The sequence below is a fragment of the Lichenostomus cassidix genome, chromosome 2 (genome assembly GCF_008360975.1).
Source record: "Lichenostomus cassidix isolate B80296 chromosome 2, HeHo_3.0, whole genome shotgun sequence".
NCBI classification, from domain to species: Eukaryota; Metazoa; Chordata; class Aves; order Passeriformes; family Meliphagidae; genus Lichenostomus; species Lichenostomus cassidix.
In genome coordinates this window covers 151,896,880-151,920,012 of record NC_139482.1, presented here as the reverse complement: position 1 = coordinate 151,920,012, position 23,133 = coordinate 151,896,880, and the positions used below count along the sequence as shown (strand labels likewise).

The 23,133-nt window shown below is 59.3% G+C and overlaps 2 protein-coding genes and 1 long non-coding RNA gene across 6 annotated transcripts; 2 read left to right on the top strand and 1 right to left on the bottom strand.

The window, feature by feature from the left end:
* Positions 1–7,016: 7,016 nt before the first annotated feature.
* Positions 7,017–14,985, bottom strand: GRINA (glutamate ionotropic receptor NMDA type subunit associated protein 1). Of its 4 annotated transcripts, none has more exons than XM_085053870.1 (7): positions 14,857–14,985; positions 11,083–11,422; positions 9,637–9,749; positions 9,362–9,562; positions 8,584–8,712; positions 7,971–8,114; positions 7,017–7,819 (listed from the first exon to the last, which is right to left on the bottom strand). In XM_085053870.1, exons 2-7 carry the CDS (start codon positions 11,390–11,392, stop codon positions 7,670–7,672), a joined length of 1,047 nt encoding a protein of 348 aa, XP_084909996.1. In that variant the 5' UTR covers positions 11,393–11,422; positions 14,857–14,985; the 3' UTR covers positions 7,017–7,669. The 4 variants fall into 4 exon arrangements, with proteins under 4 accessions (XP_084909996.1, XP_084909995.1, XP_084909994.1 ...); XM_085053869.1 differs by lacking the exon at positions 14,857–14,985 and adding an exon at positions 13,847–13,951; XM_085053868.1 differs by lacking the exon at positions 14,857–14,985 and adding an exon at positions 12,790–13,047.
* Positions 14,986–15,062: 77 nt separating this feature from the next.
* Positions 15,063–23,067, top strand: PARP10 (poly(ADP-ribose) polymerase family member 10). Its single transcript, XM_085053867.1, has 11 exons — positions 15,063–15,124; positions 15,417–15,577; positions 17,564–17,809; positions 18,222–18,440; positions 18,524–19,098; positions 19,285–19,497; positions 19,597–19,741; positions 19,871–20,791; positions 20,863–20,996; positions 21,067–21,244; positions 22,464–23,067. Exons 2-11 carry the CDS (start codon positions 15,418–15,420, stop codon positions 22,769–22,771), a joined length of 3,099 nt encoding a protein of 1,032 aa, XP_084909993.1. The 5' UTR covers positions 15,063–15,124; position 15,417; the 3' UTR covers positions 22,772–23,067.
* LOC146442631 (uncharacterized) lies at positions 21,404–22,457 on the top strand. The gene is made up of 3 exons (XR_014850323.1): positions 21,404–21,549; positions 21,867–21,930; positions 22,186–22,457. It is a non-coding gene; the product is annotated as an uncharacterized LOC146442631 (long non-coding RNA).
* Positions 23,068–23,133: the final 66 nt, after the last annotated feature.

Here is a 23,133-nt window from a genome sequence, read left to right as displayed (position 1 = left end):
CACTAGGTGGCAATACTGAATATGGGTGATTGCAATAGGACTTTTCTGGAAGCAATCCAGAGGTGTGATGACATCAACTTGAAAATGGATTGGTGGACTGAATGAACCAACCAGATGGACTTCTGGAGAAATTATTGGACAAGAATGCCAAAATGAGCCAATCAAGAAACCCCTTGACGAACCAATCGTGTTGAAAATCAAGAAATGGGCCAATCCTGTCTGGGATTCCCTTTCAGAATTTTGGTGGTGTTTTGCACCCTCTGTCCTCCTGATGTCCTCGAGTGACTCAGCTTCCTCTGCTTTGCCACTGAGATGTTGGAATTTCCTCAATTTCTTGCTCCCAGTCATTCGTGTCCTGCTGTTTATTACAAGTTGCTTCCACATTTATTTGGACTGATGCCTTAGAAGGTGGTAAAGGTACAAAAAAAAAAGGACAAAAATCATCAGGCACCATCACCTCTTCCTGGAATTCCTGCTGGAATTCCTGCTGACATTCAGCTGCTACAGACACAGCATCCCAAAGTCCCTAAATCCCAAAAATCCCAAAATTCCAGCTTCCACTGATGCTCTGCAGATTTTTGCATTTTTCTTTTATGCTTAACCTACGAGTTGATTAAATACTGTTAAGCATTATTCCTCTTTTAAATTGTCGAGGATAAAATATAAATTAAGTATATAAATTTCTAAAATTTGTTGTCGAGGTTAAATTTATAAATTATGTTACATATAAGTTAAATGTTGTCTTTTTGTTTAATTGTTAAGTTTAATGTATAAATTATATTTAAGGTCTAAGTTAAGGTTAAGTTGTAAATTAAGTACTGCTAAATTTGAGGGGGTTTTTTTTGGTTCTTTTGGTAATTCTGTTTTGGTTTGTTTGGTTTTTTTTTTTTTGACTATTCATCATTAAACAACTAGTTAACCACATAACAGCCATTATATTGTATATAAAGCTATAATTCAAATTATATTAGTATAAAAAGTTATAATTCATTTTATATAGGTATAAACAGGTAGGATTCAGGTTATATCGATATGGAAAAGTTATAATTCTGGTTAAATGATAGTATAAATAAAGGTATAAAATTAAGATATATATTAAGGTATATATTAAGGTATTGGTTAAATTGAGGTATAAAACACTTGGGGACTGCGGTGTCACCAGAACCCTCTGAGCCACAAGGCCACTGAGGTCACTCTGGTCTTGGTGGCCACCGTGGCTACCATGATCACAAAGGCCACCAGGACCCCCAGAGAAATGAGGCCACCAAGGCTACCAAGGCCATTGTGGGCACTATGGCCATTGTGGCCACTGTGGCCAGTGAGGCCACCAAGGCCACCAGAGCCATGAGGCCACCACAGCCACTGTGACCATTGTGGCCACCAAGGTCATTGAGGTCACCAAGGCCACCAGTGCCACCATGGCCACTATGAGCACTTTGGCCACTGTGGCCACTCTGGGCATTGGAACCATTGGGGTCATCATTGTCACCATGGTCATCGTGGCCACTGTGACCACCATGGTCACTATAACTACTGAGGCTGCCATGGCCACTGTGGCCACTTTGGCCCCTATGAGCACTGTGGCCACTCTGGACATTGGAACCCCTGGGGTCATCACTGTCACCTTGGTCACCCATGGTCACTTTGGCCATAGTGACCACCGTGGTCCCTCTAACTACTGAAGCCACCATAGCCACTGTGGTCACCAAGGTCACTGAGGTCACCACTGCTGCCAGCACCACTATGGGCACTATGTGACCACTGTGGGCATTGGGACCATTGGGGTCATCATTGTCACCATGGTTATCATGGCCACTGTGGCCACCATGGTCACTCTGACTATTGCAGCCACTATGACCATTGTGGCCACCAAGGTCACCAAGGTCATTGAGGTCACCACTGCCACTATGGGCACTATGTGACCACTGTGGGCATTGGGACCACTGGGGTCATCACTGTCACCATGGTCACCATGGCCACTGTGACCGCAATGGTCACTCTAACTACTGAGGCGCCATGGCCACTGTGGTTACCAAGGTCACCAAGGTCACCAAGGCTACCACTGCCACCATAGCCACTATGAGCACTTTGGCCACTGTGGCCACTCTGGGCATTGGGACCATTGGGGTCATCACTGTCACCATGGCCACTGTGACCACTATGGTCACTCTAACTGCTGAGGCTGCCATGGCCACTGTGGCCACTTTGGCCCCTATGAACACTGTGGCCACTCTGGACATTCGAACCCCTGGGGTCATCACTGTCACCTTGGTCACCCATGGTCACTTTGGCCACAGTGACCACCATGGTCCCTCTAACTACTGAAGCCACCATAGCCACTGTGGTCACCAAGATCACCAAGGTCACTGAGGTCACCACTGCCACCATGGCCACTATGGGCATTATGTGACCACTGTGGGCATTGGGACCATTGGAGTCATCACTGTCACCATGGCCATTGTGACCACTGTGACCACAATGGTCACTCTAACTACTGAGGCCCCATGGCCACTGTGGTCGCTAAGGTCACCAAGGTCACCAAGGCTACCACTGCCACCATAGCCACTATGAGCACTTTGGCCACTGTGGCCACTCTGGGCATTGGGACCACTGGGGTCATCACTGTCACCATGGTCACCATGGGTCCATCCTGGTGATACTTGATGATTTTTTGCCTTTTTATACATTTTTCTACCCTTTTTATTTTTTCTGTACCCTTTACAGACTCTTTGCACCCTTAGCCTATATAATTATATTTTTTATAATCTGATATTTTAGCTTAATTTTGGGGTCCTGGAAGGCAGAAAGACCAAAAATTCACAGCAGGAGGCCAGAAAATTCTATGTTATCTCAAAAGTCTGGATTTTTCTTTTCTCTGGAATATATTTTGTAAATTGGGTTCTGACCTCATTTGGGGGGGTAATTAGAATAGGGGGACAATTACTTTGCTTATTAAGTTTCTTATTGTGGGATTTTAGGTAGATATGGTAATTTGTAAGGTCTATAAAATTGTATATGAGGTTGGGAATTTCCTTACAGAGGGGTTTAAAAAAACCCCAATGAATGAAACCAAAAGCAAACAAACAAACAAATTTAAAAAATAAAAAAGGAAAAATAAAATAAAGGAATTTAAAAAATAGAGAAAAAAGAAAAAGGGGAAATGGAGGGAAAATAGAGAAAAAAAGGGGAAAGGGGGAAAAGGAAAATGAAAAAATGAAAAAGGAGAAAAGAAAATGAAAAATGGAAAAAGGGAAAAAGAAAGGGGGAAGGAAAAAGAAAACAAGGAAAAGGAAAAAAGGAAGGAGAGAAAGAAAAAAGGAAAAAGGCAAAGGGAAAAGAAAAAAGGTAAAAGGAAAAAGGAAAACAAGAAAAAAGAAAAAAGAAGAAAAAAGAAAAAAAAAGAAAAAAGAAAAAAGAAAAAAGAAAAAAGAAAAAAGAAGAAAGAAAAAAGAAAAAAGAAAAAAGGAGGAAAAAAGGAGGAAAAAAGGAGGAAAAAATGAGGAAAAAATGAGGAAAAAAGGAAAAAGGAAAAAAGGAAAAAAGAAAATAAAGGCAAAAGAAAAAAGGGGGAAGGGGAAAAAGGGAAAAAAAGGAAAAGAGAAGAGGAAGAGAAAAGAAAAAAGAAATAATTTTACACAACACAGTCTCCCGATTTCCCTGGCTGCCCTTTAGTTCTTTGGAGATTCATTTAATTCCATTCATGCCCAAATTCTGGGAATTCCCACACATTCAGGATTTAAACCCAACCAAACTCAATGTCCACACCCCAATTCCTTCAGCCCTGAACGGAACAGGATGAATTGTGTCTTTACAAACAGATGGCGCTAATCCGGCAGTAGACAGGGAAATAACATTATTTTAATAATAAATATAGACAGACCCCATGGGGAAATACCAGATGGCCTCTCCCTTTGATCACGAATAAAATAACAGCGCTCCTGTGGACATAAACCTCTGGCAAGGTGAATTTTTCTGCTCGAAAATTTGACAGCGAAAATGTCGTTCCACTTGGGTTGTTCTTTGGGCAAGAAAAATCAGTTTCCAAGCTGCTCGTTGAGGTCTGGCGGCATTTCTGAGATCATAGAGCAGCCCAAGGCTCGGAGAGAGAGGCACCACCACCCATTTTACTGATGTTTTATTCAGGAAACTCTTTTGTCTTTCAATTCAGGGGACTTTGCGGCTTTACTCCCCGCGGAGTTGTAGTTTGGGAATTGTCCACCGGAGGGCAGCAGCGAGCGCGGGAAAACAGCCACACTGCGCATGCGCCACATGCAGCTGCAGTTCCGCGCTGCCAACACCAGGCGGCAGCACTGATGGCACTGCCGAGCTCTCGCCCCGCCCCATGCCAGCCGTGGGGCTCTGGAATGGTTTGGGATAGAGCGACATTAAAGCGACATTAAAGCGACATTAAAGCGACATAAAAGCCATCCAAGGTCATCCCTGCCATGGACAGGGACACTTTCCCCTGGGCCAGGTTGCTCCAAGCCCTGCCCAACCTGGCCTTGAACATTAAAGCCATGCAGGGCCATCCCTGCCAAGGACAGGGACACTTTCCCCTGGGCCAGGTTGCTCCAAGCCCTGTCCAACGTGGCCCTGGACATGGGGCAGCCTCTCTGGGCAACCTGTGCCAGAGTCTGACCACCCTCACAGAGAAGAACTGCCTCTCGATATCATATCTAATGCTGCCCTCTGCCCGTGGGAAGCCATTCATCCTTGTCCTGTCCCACCATGTTCTTGTTCAAAGTCCCTCCCTAGCTCTCGTGGAGTCTATTTAGGTCCTGGAAGGGGCTTTGATGTCTGTCTGGATTTTTCTCCAGGCTGAACACCCCCAGCTGTCTCCACAGCAGAAGGGATTGACCCCTCGGGGCATCTCCGTGGCTTCCTCTGCATTTTCTCCAAAAGCTCCCCATCTCCACAGAGCTCCACATCTGCTTTGTGCTGGTGGCCCAGAGCTGGCTGAGTGCTCCGAGTGGGAATAGCTCATGGTGGGAATGGCTCAGTCCCCGCCCTATTCCTATCCCAAAACCAACACCTGGCAGAGAACACTTGCAGAGCTCCAACACTGCCACTCTGGCAGTGTCACAGCCCCAGCAGCTGCTCCTGTCCCTGTCTGCACCCCCAGTGTGTCCCCTGGCGTTGTGGACACAGGGCCAGCCAGGGCAGGGGACAACCCTGGGAGTGTGGGACACAGGGCCAGCTAGGGCAGGGGACAGCCAGCCAGGGCAGAGGACAGCCAGGGCAGGGGACACAGGGCCAGCCAGGGCAGGGGACAGCCAGCCAGGGGACAGCAGAGAGGCCGTGGGACACAGGGCCAATTCCAGAGGTCACTGTGTGTGACACACACGTGGCCTCAGGGGTGGGACAGGGACAGCAGCAACATGACAGGTGCTGGGGAGGGATTTACAAAAATAAACAGACGAGACAGCGGGGTGGAATCCGGAGGGCAGCAGAAAGGAGAAGCTGCCAGGGGCTGCTCTGTTCCGCAAAAACCGCCGTCGGAGGTGGCCTGGAGCCAGCAGCAAATCGGGAACTGGGGACAGAGAGGGAACTGGGGAGCCCTGGGAGAGGAAAGGCTGCACATGGAGCTCTGCAAAGTGACGTTGGAGATGGAGCTGGGGTGCTGCACCTCCTCCACTGCTCTGTGAGCTCAGAAATGCTGTCAGACTTCAACAATCCACACCTGCGCTGAGCTCCTCTGGAGCTTATCAGGAACACTGTCTGCTCCCAGGAACTCCTGCTGGATAACAAGCTCCCAACAGCCTTGGGAAATTGATTTTTCTCGCCCGAAGAACAACCCAAGTGGAACAACATTTTCACTATTGAACTTTGAGAGGAAGTTCCTGACCTAAATTGCAGCTGGGATGGAAAGTGACGATGGGCAAAGTCCACTCTGTTGTGACGTCCTGAGTGAAAACCTTGAGAGATCTCGTGGTCCTCAGCAGGCTGTGCCCTGGGAGTGGCACTTCTTGGAGCCGGCAAATACTGATATTTGCTATGCATGGAGAATCAACTCCCACGCCTATGCTGCTCCCTCACTCCTCAGGGCTCAGCCCTTTGCCCCTGGAGAAGATGCAGAAGCACCAACCCTTCCCTGAGTCCTTCCCTGAGCTCCAGGAGGGTTTTGCACAGGTATAAACCTGAAAATGCACCTGTAACTCTGCACCCCAGCTGTACCTGCCTTGCACAAACTCCTTAGGTCTCTGTGTGTGGCAGTGAGAAAGTGCTGCAGCAAATACAGCAGGAATGTTCCTCTCAGATTCTTAAATTCTTTAGGTTCGTAGGTAAGTCAGGCTGTGTTGATTTTAGTTTTAGAGTGATTGATATCAGATTGTTTTTTCTCTGTGTGTTTTAACCATTGAGTGAATAGCAGAGTGAGCTTTGCCACCAAACCTTGTCATGCTTTCGCTTTTATTTTAAACCTGCTTTTGCTGATGCCTTTGCTGGTGGCCACCTTAAAAACCTTAAAAGCCATTCCTAAAACTCTCTTACCATGGGAACTGAGGGATGTGGAGCGCTGGGAGCAGCAAAGGAAGAGCAGGGAATCTCTTGAGGGAGAACATGGAAATGGAAATATTGACCAGGGCTGGCAGCTGCCAAGGAGCACGTCAAGAGCTGCCAGGATGGACTGGACATCAAGGAATTACGGAATTGTTTGCGTTGGATGGAAAAACCTCTCTGCCCACCTGGTCCAGCACTGCCAAGGCCACCCCTGGCCATGTCCCCAAGTGCCACATTAACAAGGCTGTTGAATCCTCCCAGGGGTGAGGACTTCACCCCTGCCCAGGGCTTTTCCAGGAAGGAAATGTCCCATTATCTCACCCAAACCTCCCCTGAGGCTGTTGTCTCTTCTCCTGGGAGCAGAGCTCAACCCCACCTGGCTGCCTCCTCCTGTCCCACTTGTCCCCAGGTTGTCTCCAGCTCTCTCAGCCCCCATTGTCACCTGTCCCCCAGATGGAATGTGGTGGGGACAGTGATGGTGACACCCTGGGATGGAGCTGGAGCCAGAGGCAGAGCCGTGGGAGATGAACAAGACAATTTATTAACAGCAGGACCAGGACGGGGCCTTGGCCACGCGGGGAGGGGACAGGGGGGTCTTGGGTGCCATGGGGTCACGGGGTGGGGACAGGCAGGTGGCTGGAAACGTCCGGGAATGGGCAGGGATGGTGGCTCGGGGGGTCTGGGGGTTCCTCCACGTGAGGACAGTGGCTCAGTGCGGGAGGGGCTGAGGGTGCTTGGGGACAGACGGGAACAGTGGCTCGAGGGGTTCTAGGAGTGCAACCATGTGGGGATGGTGGCTCTGGGTGGGTCTGGGGGTGCCACAGGCAGGGACAGTGGCTCGGGGGGTTTGCAGCGCTGCCCACACTGCCCCTGCCTGCACGGCCGGAGGGGTGACAGGGAGGGGACAGAGTGGGGACAGGACGGAGGGGACTCCAAAGTGCTTCCAGTCCGCGTTCGACGCAAAGGGTTAGGAGGGGACAAACCGTATTCACAGCGGGGACGAGCAGGGGGCTGGCAGAGGCTGTGACACCCCTGTGCCAGCGAAACCCCCACAGGGGGACAACCGGGGCCGTGGGGAACCGCCGGGAACGCGATGAGAACGGCAACAAAACCGGCTACGGGGAGGGGAACCCGACCGGGGGGGGGGCCGCGGTGGGGAGGGAGGGTGGGGCTACTCCTTGGCCCTGCCGATGATGGCGAGGATGTAGAGGAAGATGTTGATGATGTCGGTGTAGAGGTTGAGGGCGGCGAAGATGTATTCCTCAGGGCTCAGCGCCAGCTGCTTGTTGCCCAGGATGAGCTGCGTGTCAACCGCCAGGAACTGCGGGACAAGGGACGTGTTGGGGACAAAAGACACCAGCAGCTCACCACACCTCAAACCACCCTCTGCCCCCCACATCCTGCTGGCCCCACAGAGCACTTCAAGAGTCCCCCACCCCAGGAATTTGGGGATCCCAGCCCCCCAGACTCACGCAGGTGAAGAGCAGAGCCCCCAGCGAGGCGTAGACGATGTCCACGATGCGGTTCCGGATGAAGATGCAGAGGATGGAGAAGAGGATGAGCACGACGAGGCAGATGATGAGGACGCCCCGGCATGAGGTGAAGTCGTACTTGGTCTGTGGAGAGGAGGATTGGGGTGATGGGGGGGATCAGATCCCAGTGTGGAGCCCCCAGACCCAGCAGGGACCTCGGGGAGAGAGGTCATACCCCGTTCAGAGACCCAGCAGGAAACTGGGGCAAGGAGGGGAAGAGGACACTCTGGTTTGGAGCTCCCCAGACCCAGCAGGAAGCTAGGGAAGGGTTGAAAACCCCATCTAGGGTCCCCAGACCCAGCAGGAAACTGAGGGGAGATCACACCCCCCCTTCACAGCCCCCCAAAAAACCAGCAGGGAGGCAGTAGGGGCCTCTAGGCCTCACTGGAAGTCACCAGACAGGAACCAAGGGGGTCGTACCCCCAGTTTGGAGCCCCCCAGACAAGAACCAGAGGGTCTCACCCCCAGTTTGGAGCCCCCCAGAAGGCAGCAGGGGGCTTCACCCCCAGTTTGGAGCCCCCCAGAAGGCAGCAGGGGCAGCCCCAGCGCTGACCTGCAGGGAGAAGATGACCACGGTGAAGCAGACGACGACGGTGATGCCGACGGCCATGATGACAGCGTCGGTGTCATAGAAGCTGGCGATCATCCCCACCATGTAGGACAGGCTGACGGTCAGGATGGACTGGGAAGGCAAAGGGGGAACCCATCAGGATAATCTGCCCAGCCTGGCACCCCCAAACACACCATGTGCCCCTTGGCTCAGCACCCCTAAAGCCACCCTACTGAACTTCCCCAGCTAAGCACCTCCAAACCTGCCACCAGCTTGGCACCCCCAAACCTTCCCCAACATCCCACCCAGCTCAGCACCTTCAAATCTTCTCCATCATCCCAGCCAGCTCAGCACCTCCAAACCTTCTCCACCATCCCACCCAGCTCAGCACCTCCAAATCTTCCTGATCATCCCACCCAGCTCAGCACCTCCAAACCTTCCCCATCATGCCAGCCCGCTCAGCACCCCCAGATCTTCCCCATCATCTCACCCAGCTCAGCATCTTCAAATCTTCCCCATCATCCCACCCAGCTCAACACATCTAAACCCTCCCCACCATCCCAGCCAGTTCAGCACCATCAAATCTTCCCCATCATCCCATCCAGCTCAGCACCTCCAAACCTGCCCTGATGACCTGCCCTGGTTCAGCACCCCAAATCCACCCCCCAGCTTGACACCCCAAACCTTCCATGCACCCCTAGCCTCGCACCCTCAAACCCCCCACACCATGTCCCCAAACTCCTCCTGGCCCTGCCACCCCAAAGCCCCCCGCCATGCCCACCAGGGACACGAGGTTCCAGGGGTGCTTGCGGCGGAAGTCGCCGCAGCAGCTGAGGACGATGAGGGAGATGAAGAACACGGCGTAGGACACGTAGTACGTCCACACGTTGCGCTGCACGAAGCCCCGCACGCCTTTGACAAAGGTGAAGACGGTCACGAAGGCGAAGGTGACGGTCAGCTGCAGCGTGAGCACCAGGAACACCTGGGGACAGGGTGGCAGGTCACAGGGGGTCCCTATGATGCTCCACACCCCACCCGGAGCCCCCCGTGTCCCACCTTGCGGATGAAGGCCTGCCGGATGCTCTTGTCGTCCCAGTGCGCCGACGGGAAGTCCTGGTTGTCATAGTAGGAGGGGGGACCATCCTCATGGTAGGTGCTGTGCAGGGGGGCTGTGGGGAGGGGGACACCACTGAGGGTCTGGGGGGGTCGCAGGAGTGGAGCTCTGAGCCCCCACAAAGCCAGGTGTCACAGCTGACACAGCTCGGGGCGGTGTCCCCTCTCCCACGGTCACGGCCAGCACTGTCCCCAGCAGGCAGGGTTGTCCCCCAGGATGTGTGGGGCAGGAGGTAGGACTCACGGGGGGTCCCTGCTGCCCCACTTGGGCCCCCTGAGCTGTGTGACCTGCCAGCCAGGCTGGAACAAGAGAGCCCTCCTGGGCTGCTCTTAGTCCCCAAAGCCACTGGTTGCCCATACACCTGAAGCCCCCAGACTCAGCCAGAAGTCGTGGGGGGTCACACATCCTACTTGATGCCCCCCAAACAGGACACAATGGTGGGTCACATGCCCACTTGGACCCCCCAGCTGGGAACCAAGGGGGATCACACACCCCATTTGGTGCCCCTCAGACAGGAGACTATGGTGGATCACACACCCACTGGGACCCCCAGCTGGGAACTAGGGGGGGCCATACACCCCATTTGGAGTCCCCCAGCCAGGACACAGTGATGGGTCACACACCCCACTTGGTGCCCCCCAGAAAGGACACAATGGTGGGTCACACACCCATTGGGACCCCCCAGCCATACATCCCACTTGGTCCCCCTCAGCCAGGAGCTGTGGGGGTCACACACCCCATTTGGTGCCCCTCAGACAGGACACAATGGGGGGTCACACACCCCATTTGGTGCCACTTGGCCAGGAGCCGTGGGGGTCACATATCCCACTTGGTGCCCCCCAAACAGGACCCAACGGTGGGTTACACACCCCACTTGGTGCCCCCCAGACAGCACACAATTGTGGGTCACACACCTCCTGGGATCCCCCAGCTGGGAACCAAGGGAGTTACACACCCCATTTGGAGCCCCCCAGAAAGGACACAATGGTGGGTCACACACCCATTGGGACCACCCAACCATACACCCCACTTGGTCCCCCTCAGCCAGGAGCTGTGGGGGTCACACACCCCATTTGGAACCCCTCAGAGAGGAACCAGGGGGATCACACACCCCATTTGGTGACCCCAAACAGCACACAATGGTGGGTCACAAACCCACTGGGACCCCCCAGCTGAGAACCAAGGGGGTCACACACCCTATTTGGAACCCCTCAGACAGGAGCCATGGGGATCACACACCCCACTTGGTGCCCCCCAGACAGCACACAATGGGGGGTCACACACCCACTGGGAGCCCCCAGCTGGGAACCAAAGGGGTCACACACCCTATTTGAAGCCCCCCAGCCTGGAACACACCCCCAGCCCCCCCTGTCCCCGGGTATACTTACAGTCCTGGTCGCCAGGGACCATGGGCTGGGGCTGGGCATAGGGCGGCTGCCCGTAGGGGCCCTGTGGGTACGGCCCGGGCGGGGGGTACGGCCCGGGGGGGTACGGCCCGGCGGGGGGGTACGGCCCCGGTGGCGGGTACGGCCCCGGCCCCTGCGTGAAGCCCGGCTGGGGGTACGGAGTGGGGGCAAACTGGGGCTGGGGGTACGGGGCGACGGGGTAGGGGGGTTGAGGGTAGGCCGGGGGTCCTGCCGGCTGCTGCTGCCCCCCGAAGCCATCGTTCGTCACCAGGAAACTCTTCTCGTGAGACATGGTGTCCCGCGGGCTGCGGCCGCCTGGGTGCTGTGGGGGGGAGAGGGGGTTAGAGATGGTGGTGTTGTCCCCCGTGGCTGTCACCCACCTCCTCATTGCCACCACAGCCATCAGCCCTTCACAGCCATCAGCCCCTCACAGCCATCATCCCCCTCCTCCTCGTCTCCTCACAGTCACTGCCCTGCTACAGCCATCAGCCCCTCACAGCTATCATCCTTCTCCTCCGCGTCCACCCACTGTCACTGCCCCACTACAGCCATCAGCCCCTCATGGCTGTCACCCCCTCACAGCCACCACCCTGTCCTCAGCAGCCCCTCACAGCTGTCACCCCCTTCCTCATCACTCCATGGCCATCAGCCCCTCATGGCTGTCACCCCCTCACAGCCACTACTCTGTCCTCAGCAGCCCCTCATGGCCATCACCCCCCACAGTTGTCACCCCCTTCCTCATCACTCCACAGCCATGAGCCCCCCATGGCTGTCACCCCCTTCCTCATCACCCCATGGCCATCAGCCCCCTGTGGCAGTCACTCCCTTCCTCATCACTCCATGGCCATCAGCTCCTCATGGCTGTCACCCCCTTCCTCATCACCCCATGGCCATCAGCCCCTCGTGACTGTCACCCCTCACAGTTGTCACCTTCTTCCTCATCACTCCATGGTCATCAACCCCTCATAGTTGTCACCCTCTTCCTCATCACTTCATGGCCATCAGCCCCTCATGGCTGTCAGCCCTTATGGCTGTCACCCCTCACAACTGTCACCCCCTTCCTCATCACTCCATGGCCATCAGCCCCTCATGGCTGTCACCCCCTCACAGTTGTCACCCCCTTTCCTCATACCTTCCACAGCCATCACCCCTCCATGGCCGTCACCTCTCCAGCCACCACCCCTCATCCTCCCAATCCCTGGGGGTCCCCGGCCAGTTCAGCACCGCAAGGGGGGCTCCTCACCCCGGGATGAGAGGTTCCCGCCATCGGGGGGTTCCTCTCGCCCTCGGGGGGTTCCCGCGATCGGGTGGTCCTTCCCGCCGGGCCCGCACAAGATGGCGGCGGCGAGCCCGTTGCCATGGCAACACCCCCCGGGGCAAGAGGCGATGTGCAGGCCGAGCTGAGGGGTTGGGGGAAATCAACAATGGCCGGGGGATCGGTGTGAGGGGCTACGGGATGGCTGCGCTGCCGTGATCACCGGCAGCGGTGCGGGGGAGCCCCGGAGCACTGCCCCCCTCGGAGCGGCACCGGGAGCAGCGGGGCCTTGCCAGGCCCGACCCCGACCCGACCTCAGCCCCAGCTCACGGAGGCCGGGCGAGCTCCGCCGCAGCCCAGGGCCGCCCCCGCTCCCGGTTACAAAACCGGGCGGTGAGGCAGCGGCGGCTGCGCCCTACGCGGGGATCGCGCACCCGGCGGTGCGGTACGGGCATCGGTGCCGGTGTGGTACCGCTGAGGCGGCGGGACCGGCGCGGTGTCGGTTTGGTGCCGCGGCCTGGCAAGCGCCGGTACCGGAGCGGTGTCGGTTTGCTGCCGCGGCCTGGCAAGCGCCGGTACCGGAGCGGTGCCGGTTTGGTGCCGCGGCCTGGCAAGCACCGGTAGCGGTGGCCTCCCGGTGCCGGTGCCGGTGCGGTGCCGCCGCCGTTCCGGTGCCGCAGCGGCCTCGGCCCGGCCAACGGGCAGCGCCGGCCGGTGGCGCAACCGCAGCCGCCGCGTGACGGCCCCGCGCCCCGGGCGGGCGGGCGGGCAGCGGGACGGGGGGGCTCGGCCCTGCGGCACGGCGGGGGCGGCACCGATACCGGGCAGGGGGCGAATTTACGGGGGCAGAGAGGGCCTGGGGGGCTCCCCTCGGGGGTACGGAGGGCACGCCGAATGGTGGCACTACGGGGGGCATACGGGACTCGGGGGGTCCGCAGAGGGCTCGCAGCACAGGGTGCGGGGGTTGCATCACGGATTGCGGGATTGCGGGGGGGGGGCACGGTGTGCAGGGAGCCCCGCATCACGGGGATGCGGGGGTGCCCGCAGCACGGCGTGCGGGGGGCGCAGGGATGCCCACAGCTCGGCGGCGGGCGGCGTTGCGGGGGCGCAGGTGTTCCCGCATCACGGGTTGCGGGGGTGCCGCCGCCCCCCCCACCGGTTCTCTCGGAGCCCCGTAAGCCGCTTTGCTCGGTAAAGCCCCGGCTCGGCCTATTTACAGCAGCAGCGAGCCTAATCCCCGAGCGCTACCGCGGGGGGAGCTACCGGCAGACCCCCGCTGTTCCCGCAGCCGCGGGGTCCCGCTCGGCCCCGCTACCCCCTCCCCGCTACCCCCCCACTCCCCCCCTCGAACCGAACCCGTGCGCTGCGGAATGCGGCAGAGCAAACCGGCGGAGGGAACCGCGCTCGGGGGCGGCACCGGGGCCACCGCGGCCCCCGCTCGCCGCCCACCCCCTCCGCCCCAGCCCCGGGCCCACCGAGCCCCCCACTCACCGGCCGGGCCGAGCTGCGCGGGGTCCGCTCGCTGCGAGCCGAGGGGCGGGGCCAGATGGGGGCGGTGCTCGGAGGGGCGTGGCCTATGTTATACCACGCCTACTGAGAGATGGATAAACACCTGAGGGGGCGTGGCCTGGTTCGGGGTGTTCTGTAGGGGGCGTGGCCAAAGCGAGGGGTGGGATCGTGCGTAGAGCGCCCCCTGGTGGCGGCAGCGCGGACTCGGCGCGGGCCGCAGCGCCCCCCCCGTGTCACGCGTGGGATCGGTCACGTGTCCCCAGTAACGCGCGAGGGACACTGACGTGGGCCCCTGTCACCCGTGGGGCTGGTCACATGTCCCTGTGTCATTCCCGTGTACCCCTGTCACCCGTGGGGCTGCTCCGGTGTCCCCTGTTCACTCGTGGGGCCGGTCATTCCCGTGTACCCCTGTGACCCGTGGGGCTTTTTCCGTGTCCCCTGGTCACTCGTGGGGCCGGTAATTCCCGTGTACCCCTGTCACCCGTGGGGCTGCTCTGGTGTCCCTGTGTCACTCCCGTGTACCCCTGTCACCCGTGGGGCTGGTCCTGTGTCCCTGTGTAATTTCCATCACCCGTGGGGCTTTTTCCTTGTCCCCTCGTCCCATCTCGGGTCAGTTCCGTGTCCCCTGGTCACTCGTGGTGCCGGCCACGTGTCCCCACGTCACGGACGAGGGACACTCACTTGTTCCCCAGTTATCCGTGGGACATTTTCGGTGTCCCCTCATTAGGTCTGGGGTCACTTCCGTGTCCCCTGGTCACTCGTGGGGCCGGTCATTCTCGTGTACCCCTGTCACCCGTGGGGCTGGTCCCGTGTCCTTTTGTCATTCCCGTGTATCCCTGTCACCCGTGGGGCTGGTCCCCTGTCCCCGTGTCATTCCCGTGTACCCCTGTGACCCGTGGGGCTGCTCTGGTGTCCCCTGGTCACTCGTGAGACCGGTCATTCCCGTGTACCCCTGTGACCCGTGGGGCTTTTTCCGCTTCCCCTGGTCATACCTGAGGACAGTTTCGTGTCCGGTGGTCACTCGTCGTGCCTGCCACGCGTCACCCGGTCATGCACAAGGGACACTCACTTGTCCGCCTGTCACCCGTGGGACCAACCCCGCGCCCTCTGGTCACTCTCGGAGGTCTGGACGCTCGTCCCCGTGTCTCGCGTGGGACCTGTCGCGTGTCCCCACCCCTGCCCCGCCCTCGGCGCTTCCCCTTCCCGTTTCTCCGCGTTTCGGTTTCGTTTCGCTGCCGGGGCGGAGCGGCGCAGCGTCTGGTGCGTGGGGGGGTCCTGCCTGGGGGGCGTGGGGTCCTGCCTGGGGGGCGTGGGGGGTCTGCCTGGGGGTCACAGGACCTGGAGAGGTCCGGGGAGGTTCGGGGGTCCTGCCCCGGGGTTTGGGGGCTTCTCCTTGTGGCCACACGGGGGTCCCGGAACCTTTGATAACGGAGGTGTGTCCGTGGGGTTTGGGGAGGTAATTTGGGGTCCTTGACCCGGGGGGCTCACACCTTGGGTGGAGGGGATGTAAAGCTGTTTGGGATCGCCCCCCCCAAATTTCCGGGTGCTCCAGGATGGCAGGGGGGGTGCTGGAGGTGCAAGGGGTGCCCCCCGACACCCCGGAGGAGCTGCTGGTCCTGTATTTCGAGAGCCGGCGGCGTTCGGGGGGTGGTCCCGTGCAGAGCTGCCAGCGCCTCGGCCCCCTCCTCTTCCTCACCTTCGAGGACCCCCAGGGTAAGCACGGAGGTGGGGGGTGGTCCCAGTTCCAACTGGGAGTGCTGGGATGGGGTGGGTGGGGGTCACAGTTCCAACTGGGAGCACTGGGATGGGATTTGGGGGTCTCAGCCCCACTGGGATGGGGTATGTGATAGTCACAATCTCAGCTGGGAGAACTGGGATGGGACTTGGGGGTCTCAGCCCCACTGGGATGGGATTTGGAGATCTCAACCCCACTGGGATCACTGCGATGGGGTATGTCATGGTCACAGTCCCAACTGGGAGCACTGGGATGGGATTTTGGGGTCTCAGCCCCACCTGGATGGGATTTGGGTTCTCAACCCCACTGGGATCACTTTGATGGGCTATGTCATGGTCACAGTCCCAACTGGGAGCATTGGGATGGGATTTGGGGGTCTCAGCCCCAGTGGGATGGGGTATGTGACAGTCAAGTCCCAACTGGGAGCACTGACATAGGATTTGTGGTGTCCTAGCCCCACTGAGAGCACTGGGATTGTGTTTGAAGGTTCCAGCCCCACTGGGAGCACTGGGATGGGATTTGGGGGTCTCAGCCCCACTGGGATCACTACGATGGGATATATGATCATCCCAGTTCCAACTGGGAGCACTGACACAGGGTTTGGGGTGTTCTGACCTCACTGGGAGCACTGGGATTGTGTTTGGAGGTCCCAGCCCCACTGGGAGCCCTGGGATGGGATTTGGGGGTCTCAGCCCCACTGGGATGGGATCTGGGGGTCTCAGCCCCACTGGGATCACTGTGATGGGGTATGTCATGGTCACAGTCCCAACTGGGAGCACTGGGATGGGATTTGAGGGTCTCAGCCCCACTGGGATGGGGTATGTGACAGTCCAGTCCCAACTGGGAGCACTGGGATGGGATTGGGGTAGTCCTGACCCCACTGGGAGCACTGGGTTTGTGTTTGGAGGTCCCAATCCCACTGGGAGCACTGAGATGGGATTTGGGGGTCTCAGCCCCACTGGGATGGGATGGGTGGGGATCACAGTCCCAACTAGGAGCACTGACATGGGGTTTGGGGTGTCCTGACCCCACTGGGAACATCAGGATTGTGTTTGAAAGTCCCAGCCCCACTGAGAGCACTGGGATGGGGTGTATGATCATCTCAGGCCCAACTGGGAGCTCTGGAATGGGATTTGGGGGTCTCAGCCCCACTGGGATGGGATCTGGGGGTCTCAACCCCACTGGGATTACTGTGATGGTGTACGTCATGGTCACCGTCCCAACTGGGAGCATTGAGATGGGATTTGGGGGTCTCAGCCCCACCTGGATGGGATTTGGAGGTCTCAGCCCCCCTGGGATCACCTGGATGGGATATGTGATGGTCCCAGTTCCAACTGGGAGCACTGGAATGGGATTTGAGGGTCTCAGCCCTACTGGGGTGGGACATATGACAGTACAGTCCCAACTGGGAGCACTGAGATGGGGTTTGGGGTGTCCTGGCCCCACTGGGAGCACTGGGATTGTGTTTGAAGGTTCCAGCCCCACCGGGAGCACTGGGATGGGATTTGGGGGTCTCAGTCCCACTGGGATGGGGTGGGAGTCACAGTCCCAAATGGGAGGACTGGGATGGGATTTGGAGGTCTCAGCCCCACAGGGATGGGATGGGTGGTGGTCACAGTCCCAACTGGGAGCACCGACATGGGGTTTGGGGTCTCCTGACCCCACTGGGAGCACTGAGATGGGGTGTAGGGGTGTCCCAGTCCCACTGGGAGCACTGAGATGGGATTTGGGGGTCTCAGCCCCACTGGGAGCACTGGGATTGTGTTTGGAGTTCCCAGCCCCACTGGGATCACTAGGATGGGGTATGTGACAATCACAGTCTCAACTGGGAGCACTGGGACGGGGTTTGGGGGGGTCCCAAGTCCTACTGGGAGCACTGGTGAGCAGTGCTGTGTCCCCGGGGGTCACGGGGGGTCACGGGGGTGCTGGGTGTGTCCCCAGTGACCCCGCTGTTCTCCCCACAGATGCACAGAACGTGTTGCTCCACGGCAGCCACAGGCTGGAGGGTGCCGAGCTGGGGGTTCACCCAGCGCCCCCCTGGGACCCCAAACACCTGATGCTGCACGGCCTCGATCCCAGGACACCCCCCGAGCACCTGGACCTCCCCTTGGAGGCCCTGCTGGGTGTCCCCGCTGGCGCTGTCACCCTGTGCCAGGGCCCTGTGCCTGGCTGGGGTCTGCTGCGCCTGCAGGACCCCCTCAGCCCCCCAGGTGGGTCTGGGGCCATGGGGGGACAGCAGGGTGTGGAGGGAGGATGGGATGGGGATGTTGGGGGTGAGGGGTGATGGGGTGGGGATGTGGAGGGCCAGGGTGATGGGGTGGGGATGCCATGGGGCAATGGGGTGATGGGGTGAGGTTGTGGAGGGCTAAGGTGATGAGGTGAGGCTGCCAGGGGGTCAGGCGGACAATAAGGTAGGGATGCAGGTGTTGGGGTGACAGGGTCAGGCTTCTGGGGGTTGAGAGGCCAATGGTGCCAGAGGTGGGAGTATTGGGGTCTGGGAGCACCAGGGTGGCATTATGGGGTGAGGGCTCTGCTGGGCACCAAACCCCCAGATGCTGCCTGGTGGGGTGTCCCCGCCGCGGTGTCCCGGTGTCCCCGGTGCCAGCGCTGCCCGTGCTGCAGAGCTGGCATCGGCGGAGGAGCGGGCACAGCGGCGGGGGCTGGCGCTGCTGCGGGTGCCACAGACCCCCGCGGTGCTGGTGAGGGCAGCGGGGTCGACACCAAGCAGGGATCTGCTCGAGCTCTACTTCGAGAACCGGCGCAGCGGTGGTGGCAGCGTGAGGGACGTGCGGCTGCTGCCGGGCGGGCGCGGGGCTGTTGTCACCTTCCAGGAGCCAGCAGGTGAGTGGCTACCAACGGGACGCTCTGCTGGTGCCAGGGGACCACACTGGGCCACCGGCTGCCCATCTGTGTGTCCCCCACAGCCGCAGAGCGGGTGCTGCAGAGGTCACATCGGCTGCAGGATATGGTGCTGGAGCTCATCCCTCACTACCCCTTCCTGGAGCCTCTGGAGGGGAGCACAGACCTGTCCCTGGACACAGAACCACCTCTGGACACAGTGCCACCTCTGGACACTGCCCCTCCTCCTGACACTGACCCCGTGCTGGTCATTGACCCCTTGCTGGACACTGATACCCCACTGGACATAGAGCCATCCTCAGACACGGACTCCACAGCAGACACGAATGTCCCACCGGATAGAGCTGCTGCAATCCCACTGCCACCAGCACTGGCATCACATCCCATGCCAGGGCAGCCAGCAGCCACCTTCCCCAGTGGGCACAAGGACACAGAGGGGTTCAAGGCTGTGCCAAGCCAGACCCAGCGCCCGGGGCTTGTGTCGGTGGTGATCGCAGAGCCGATGTTGCAGGACGAGGTGCTGGTGCCAGCAGAGCCGGGAGCTCTGCGCTACCTGCAGCAGCACCACCAGGAGGTGCTCAGCAGCATCCCTGAAGTGTCCCTGATGCTGCTGGATGGAGGGGACATCTCTGGGTTCCGGGTGAGCTACGGGCAGGGGTGTGAGAAGGTGTCAGCAGGGTGTGGGCAAGGTGTGGGCAGGGCTGTGCTGTGCTCCCACCTCCCCGTGCTCATGGCACACCCCGAGGCTGCCATGGTGCTGCCTGCACTGCTCACAGGTGAGCTGGGCAGGTGCCCAGGTGCTGACCCCTTGACCATCTCCTGACAGGTCAGCGGGGAGCCAGGCCGGTGCCGGGCAGTGGCAGATTTCCTGCAGAGCCTTCTGGACTCGGTGGCCTCACACCCCGCGACGCTGCGCTTCCCCGGCGTTGCCCGCTTTCTGTGGGACCAGGATGGGCAGAGCCTCCTCCAGCAGCTGGAGAATCGCTTCCAGTGCGTCATCCAGCTGGATGGTGATCCCTGGAGCCCTCCAGATCCCCAGGTGAGGATTCATGGAGAGGGGTCTGACATGGGGGTCCCGTTGGTGTGGTCCCTGCTGTCCCAAAGCAGCGTTGGTGATGCCAACCCTCTATCCCCACAGCTGGAGCTGGAGGAGCTGCTGCCCTCGAGCAGCCGCTGGGACCCCCAGTCACACCCCTGGCACCGGGAGCTGCCTGAGGGCAACAGTGCTGCTGCTGGTGACAGTGGTGGTGGTGGTGGTGACGATGATGACTTTCATTCCATAGGTGAGGGGCGAGGGGGGTGATTTGGTGCCCACTGTCTGGGCGCCACAGTGGGATGAGGGAGCCATGGGTGGCTGGTTCTCCCCAAGGATGTTGTGGGGTCTCATGGTTGATGTCCTGCTGCTCCCACAGAGGAGATCAAGGAGGTGCTAGCAGCATTGCACACCAGGGCAGATGACGACCCTGAGTACCCCAACGTGTGGTCTGACACTGTCCCCAACATCGAGTGGGACTTGGATACCGAGATCCCCATTGCGGCCAGTGGCGAAGTTGCCAGTGAGCTGCTGTCGGACACCAGGGTGGATGAGGAGGTGCAGATGGCTCTGGCCATCCAGTACTCCATGGACAACACACGGCGCGAGGAGGAGGAGCTGGCACGTGCCACCGCTCTGTCCCTGGACTCTTACTGCCGGGAGCAGCAGCAGGAGCAGGCTGAGGAGGACGCCAGGCTGCTGGCCGCGCTGGAGGCCTCGCTGGAGGAGGCCCTGCTGGCAGCAGACGTGGCGCGGGTGACGGTGTTCAGCTCCCTCGAGCAGGACGTGTCGGCAGTGCCACGGGAGCTGGAGTGGGTGCTGGCTGGGCGGCTGCGGACGCGGGAGGTGGGCAGCAAGAGGCTTCGGTCACTGCCGGCCACCGGCCGCTGTGCGCTGACCCTTCTGCGGCGCCGCCATGCCGTGCAGCTCAGCCTGGCTGGTGACATCGCCACACTGCATGGCTTCACCAAATATGTGGCACCCGCCGCCCGAGACCTCACGGCGCTGCTCCACCGCCTGCCGCCACCAACAGAGCATGGTGCCACCGCTGTCACCGCTGCCACCGCTGCGCATTGGGTGCGCTGGGACCCCTCTGGCACCGTTGTCCCCTATGCCCCCGAGACAGCAGCGCTGCTGGAGCAGTCCTGGTTGCGCCAGGAGGGCCGGCTGGACCTGGTGCTGGACGGACGGCCCTTCACGGTGGATTTGGAGCGCATGGAGGAGTTCGACATTGGCAGTGCCCGCGCCGTGCCCATCTGCCGCAGCCAGCCACCTCTCGAGAGCTCCAGCCGCCTGCTCGGTGCGTGTGGGGACTGTGGGGACAGCCCTGCCCCTCACCGTGCCTGCGTTCACCGGGGCTTTGTCTGGCAGGGCTGGACGTGACCGGGCTGGAGGAGGAGGTGCGGCTGATGCCGCTGGCTGAGGACTCGGAGGAGTTTGCCGACACCTTGCGCCATTTCTACGCGACGCTGGAGGAGCTGCACGACCAGATCAGCATCGTGCAGGTGGGTCTGGGGATGTGGGACCCTCTGGGGTGTCCCCAGGGCAGAGAGGTGACACAGCAGTGCCCGGCAGGTGCAGAAGCTGATCCATCCAGTGCTGTACAAGCAGTACCAGCTGAAGAAGGGCAGCGTGAAGCGTGGCTGTGCTGCAGGCACCGCCGTGGAGCGCATCCTCTTCCACGGCACCACCGAGGCCTCCAGCCGCGAGATCTGCCTGCACGGCTTCAACCGCAGCTTCTGCGGGAAGAACGGTGAGCTCCAGACAGGTGTGGGGTGACCTTGGTGTCAAGGGGGGCATGGTGCCATCGGTGTGGGAACGGGGTGGTAAGGTGGGTACTGTGCCATTTATGCGGAAATAGGATGATTATGAGGGCATGGGAATGGGTGGGCACAGTGTGGAAATGGGGTGGTGAGGTGGGCACAGTGCCATTGGTGTGGGGATCGGGTGGTGAGGTGGGCACAGTGCCATTTGCACAGGAATAGGATGATCATGGGGGCACGGGCATGGGGTGCCAAGGTGGGCATGGTGCCATCAGTGTGGGAACAGGGTGGTGAGGTGGACACAGTGCCATTGGTGTGGAAATGGGGTGGTGGTGGGTGTGTGTGTGTGGGGTGGTGGGTGGTTTGCACAGGAATAGGATGATTGTGGGGGGGTGGGGTGGGTGGGGTGTGGTGTGGGGGGTGGTGGTGGGTGGTGTGGGTGTTTTGGGTGATGTGAGAATGGGGTGCCAAGGTGGACATGGTGCCAACGGTGTGGGAATGGCATGATGAGGTGGTCACAGTGCCATTTGCACAGGAATAGGATAATTATGGGGATTTGAGAATGGGGTGCCAAGGTGGACATGGTGCGATCAGTGGGAACGGGGTGGTGAGGTGGGCATGGTGCCATTTGTGCTGGAATAGGATGATCATGGGGGCATGGGAATGGGGTGCCAAGGTGGGCACAGTGCCATTTTCATAGGAATAGGATGACCATGGGGTGCCACGGTGGGCATGGTGCGATTGGTGTGGGAATGGGTTGATGAGGTGGTCACAGTGCCATTTGCACAGGAATAGGATAATTATGGGGATTTGAGAATGGGGTGCCAAGGTGGACATGGTGCCATCAGTGGGAATGGGGTGGTGAGGTGGGCATGGTGCCATTTGTGCAGGAATAGGGTGATTGTGGGGGGCATAGGAATGGGGTGCCAAGGTGGGCACAGTGCCATCGGTGTGGGAATGGGGTGGTGAGGTGGGCACGCTGCCATTTGCACAGGAATAGGATAATTATGGGGACGTGAGAATGGAGTGCCAAGGTGGTCGCAGTGCCATTTGCACAGGAATAGGATGATTATGGGGTCACGGGAATGGGGTGCCAAGGTGGGCACGGTGCCTTCGGTGTGGGAACAGGGTCCCCACATGGGCCTGGGGTGCCAATGTGTGCCCCATACCACTGGCACACCCCATACCCACCTGACACCCACCCCACAGCCACCCTCTACGGCCTTGGCGTGTACTTCGCGGCGCACGCTGCCATCTCAGCACGGGATCGATACTCACCGCGCAACGCCAACGGCACCAAATTCATCTTCGTGGCCAAAGTGCTGACCGGCGAGTTCACGGCCGGCCGGCCGGGGCTGCGGGCACCCCCACTGCGGGAGGGGTCTGGAGCCCCTGAGCGCTTCCACAGCGTGGTGGATGACCCTCGGCAGCCTGGCATCTTCGTCATCTTCAACGACACGCAGGCGTACCCGCAGTACCTCATCACGTGCCGCTGTCGCCACGGGGGTCCCCTCTGACCCCTCTGAGCCCCCCGGCAGTGGCTCTGCTTCAAGGGTCCCTTTTATCCCCCAAACCCCCTGGCACTGGTGCCAGTGTGGGGTTATGGTGTCTACCTTGGCCTTGCCATGGAGACTTGGTGTGCAGGGAGGTTCCTGCCCTTCCCAGGAGCTTGGAGTGGGGGGATCCCCACTTGGGGACACTCCTGGGCACCCTCGTGCCAGGGCAGGAGGTGGACAGAAGGACTTTGGGGTCACCAGTGTGACGCCAGTGAAATTTGGAATAAAAGTTCAAATAAAGTTTTGAATAAATGGGAGCCTTGTGTATGGCTGGGATTGAGAGGTCCTGTTGGGGGGCAGTTCCAGTCCCAACTGGGATCACT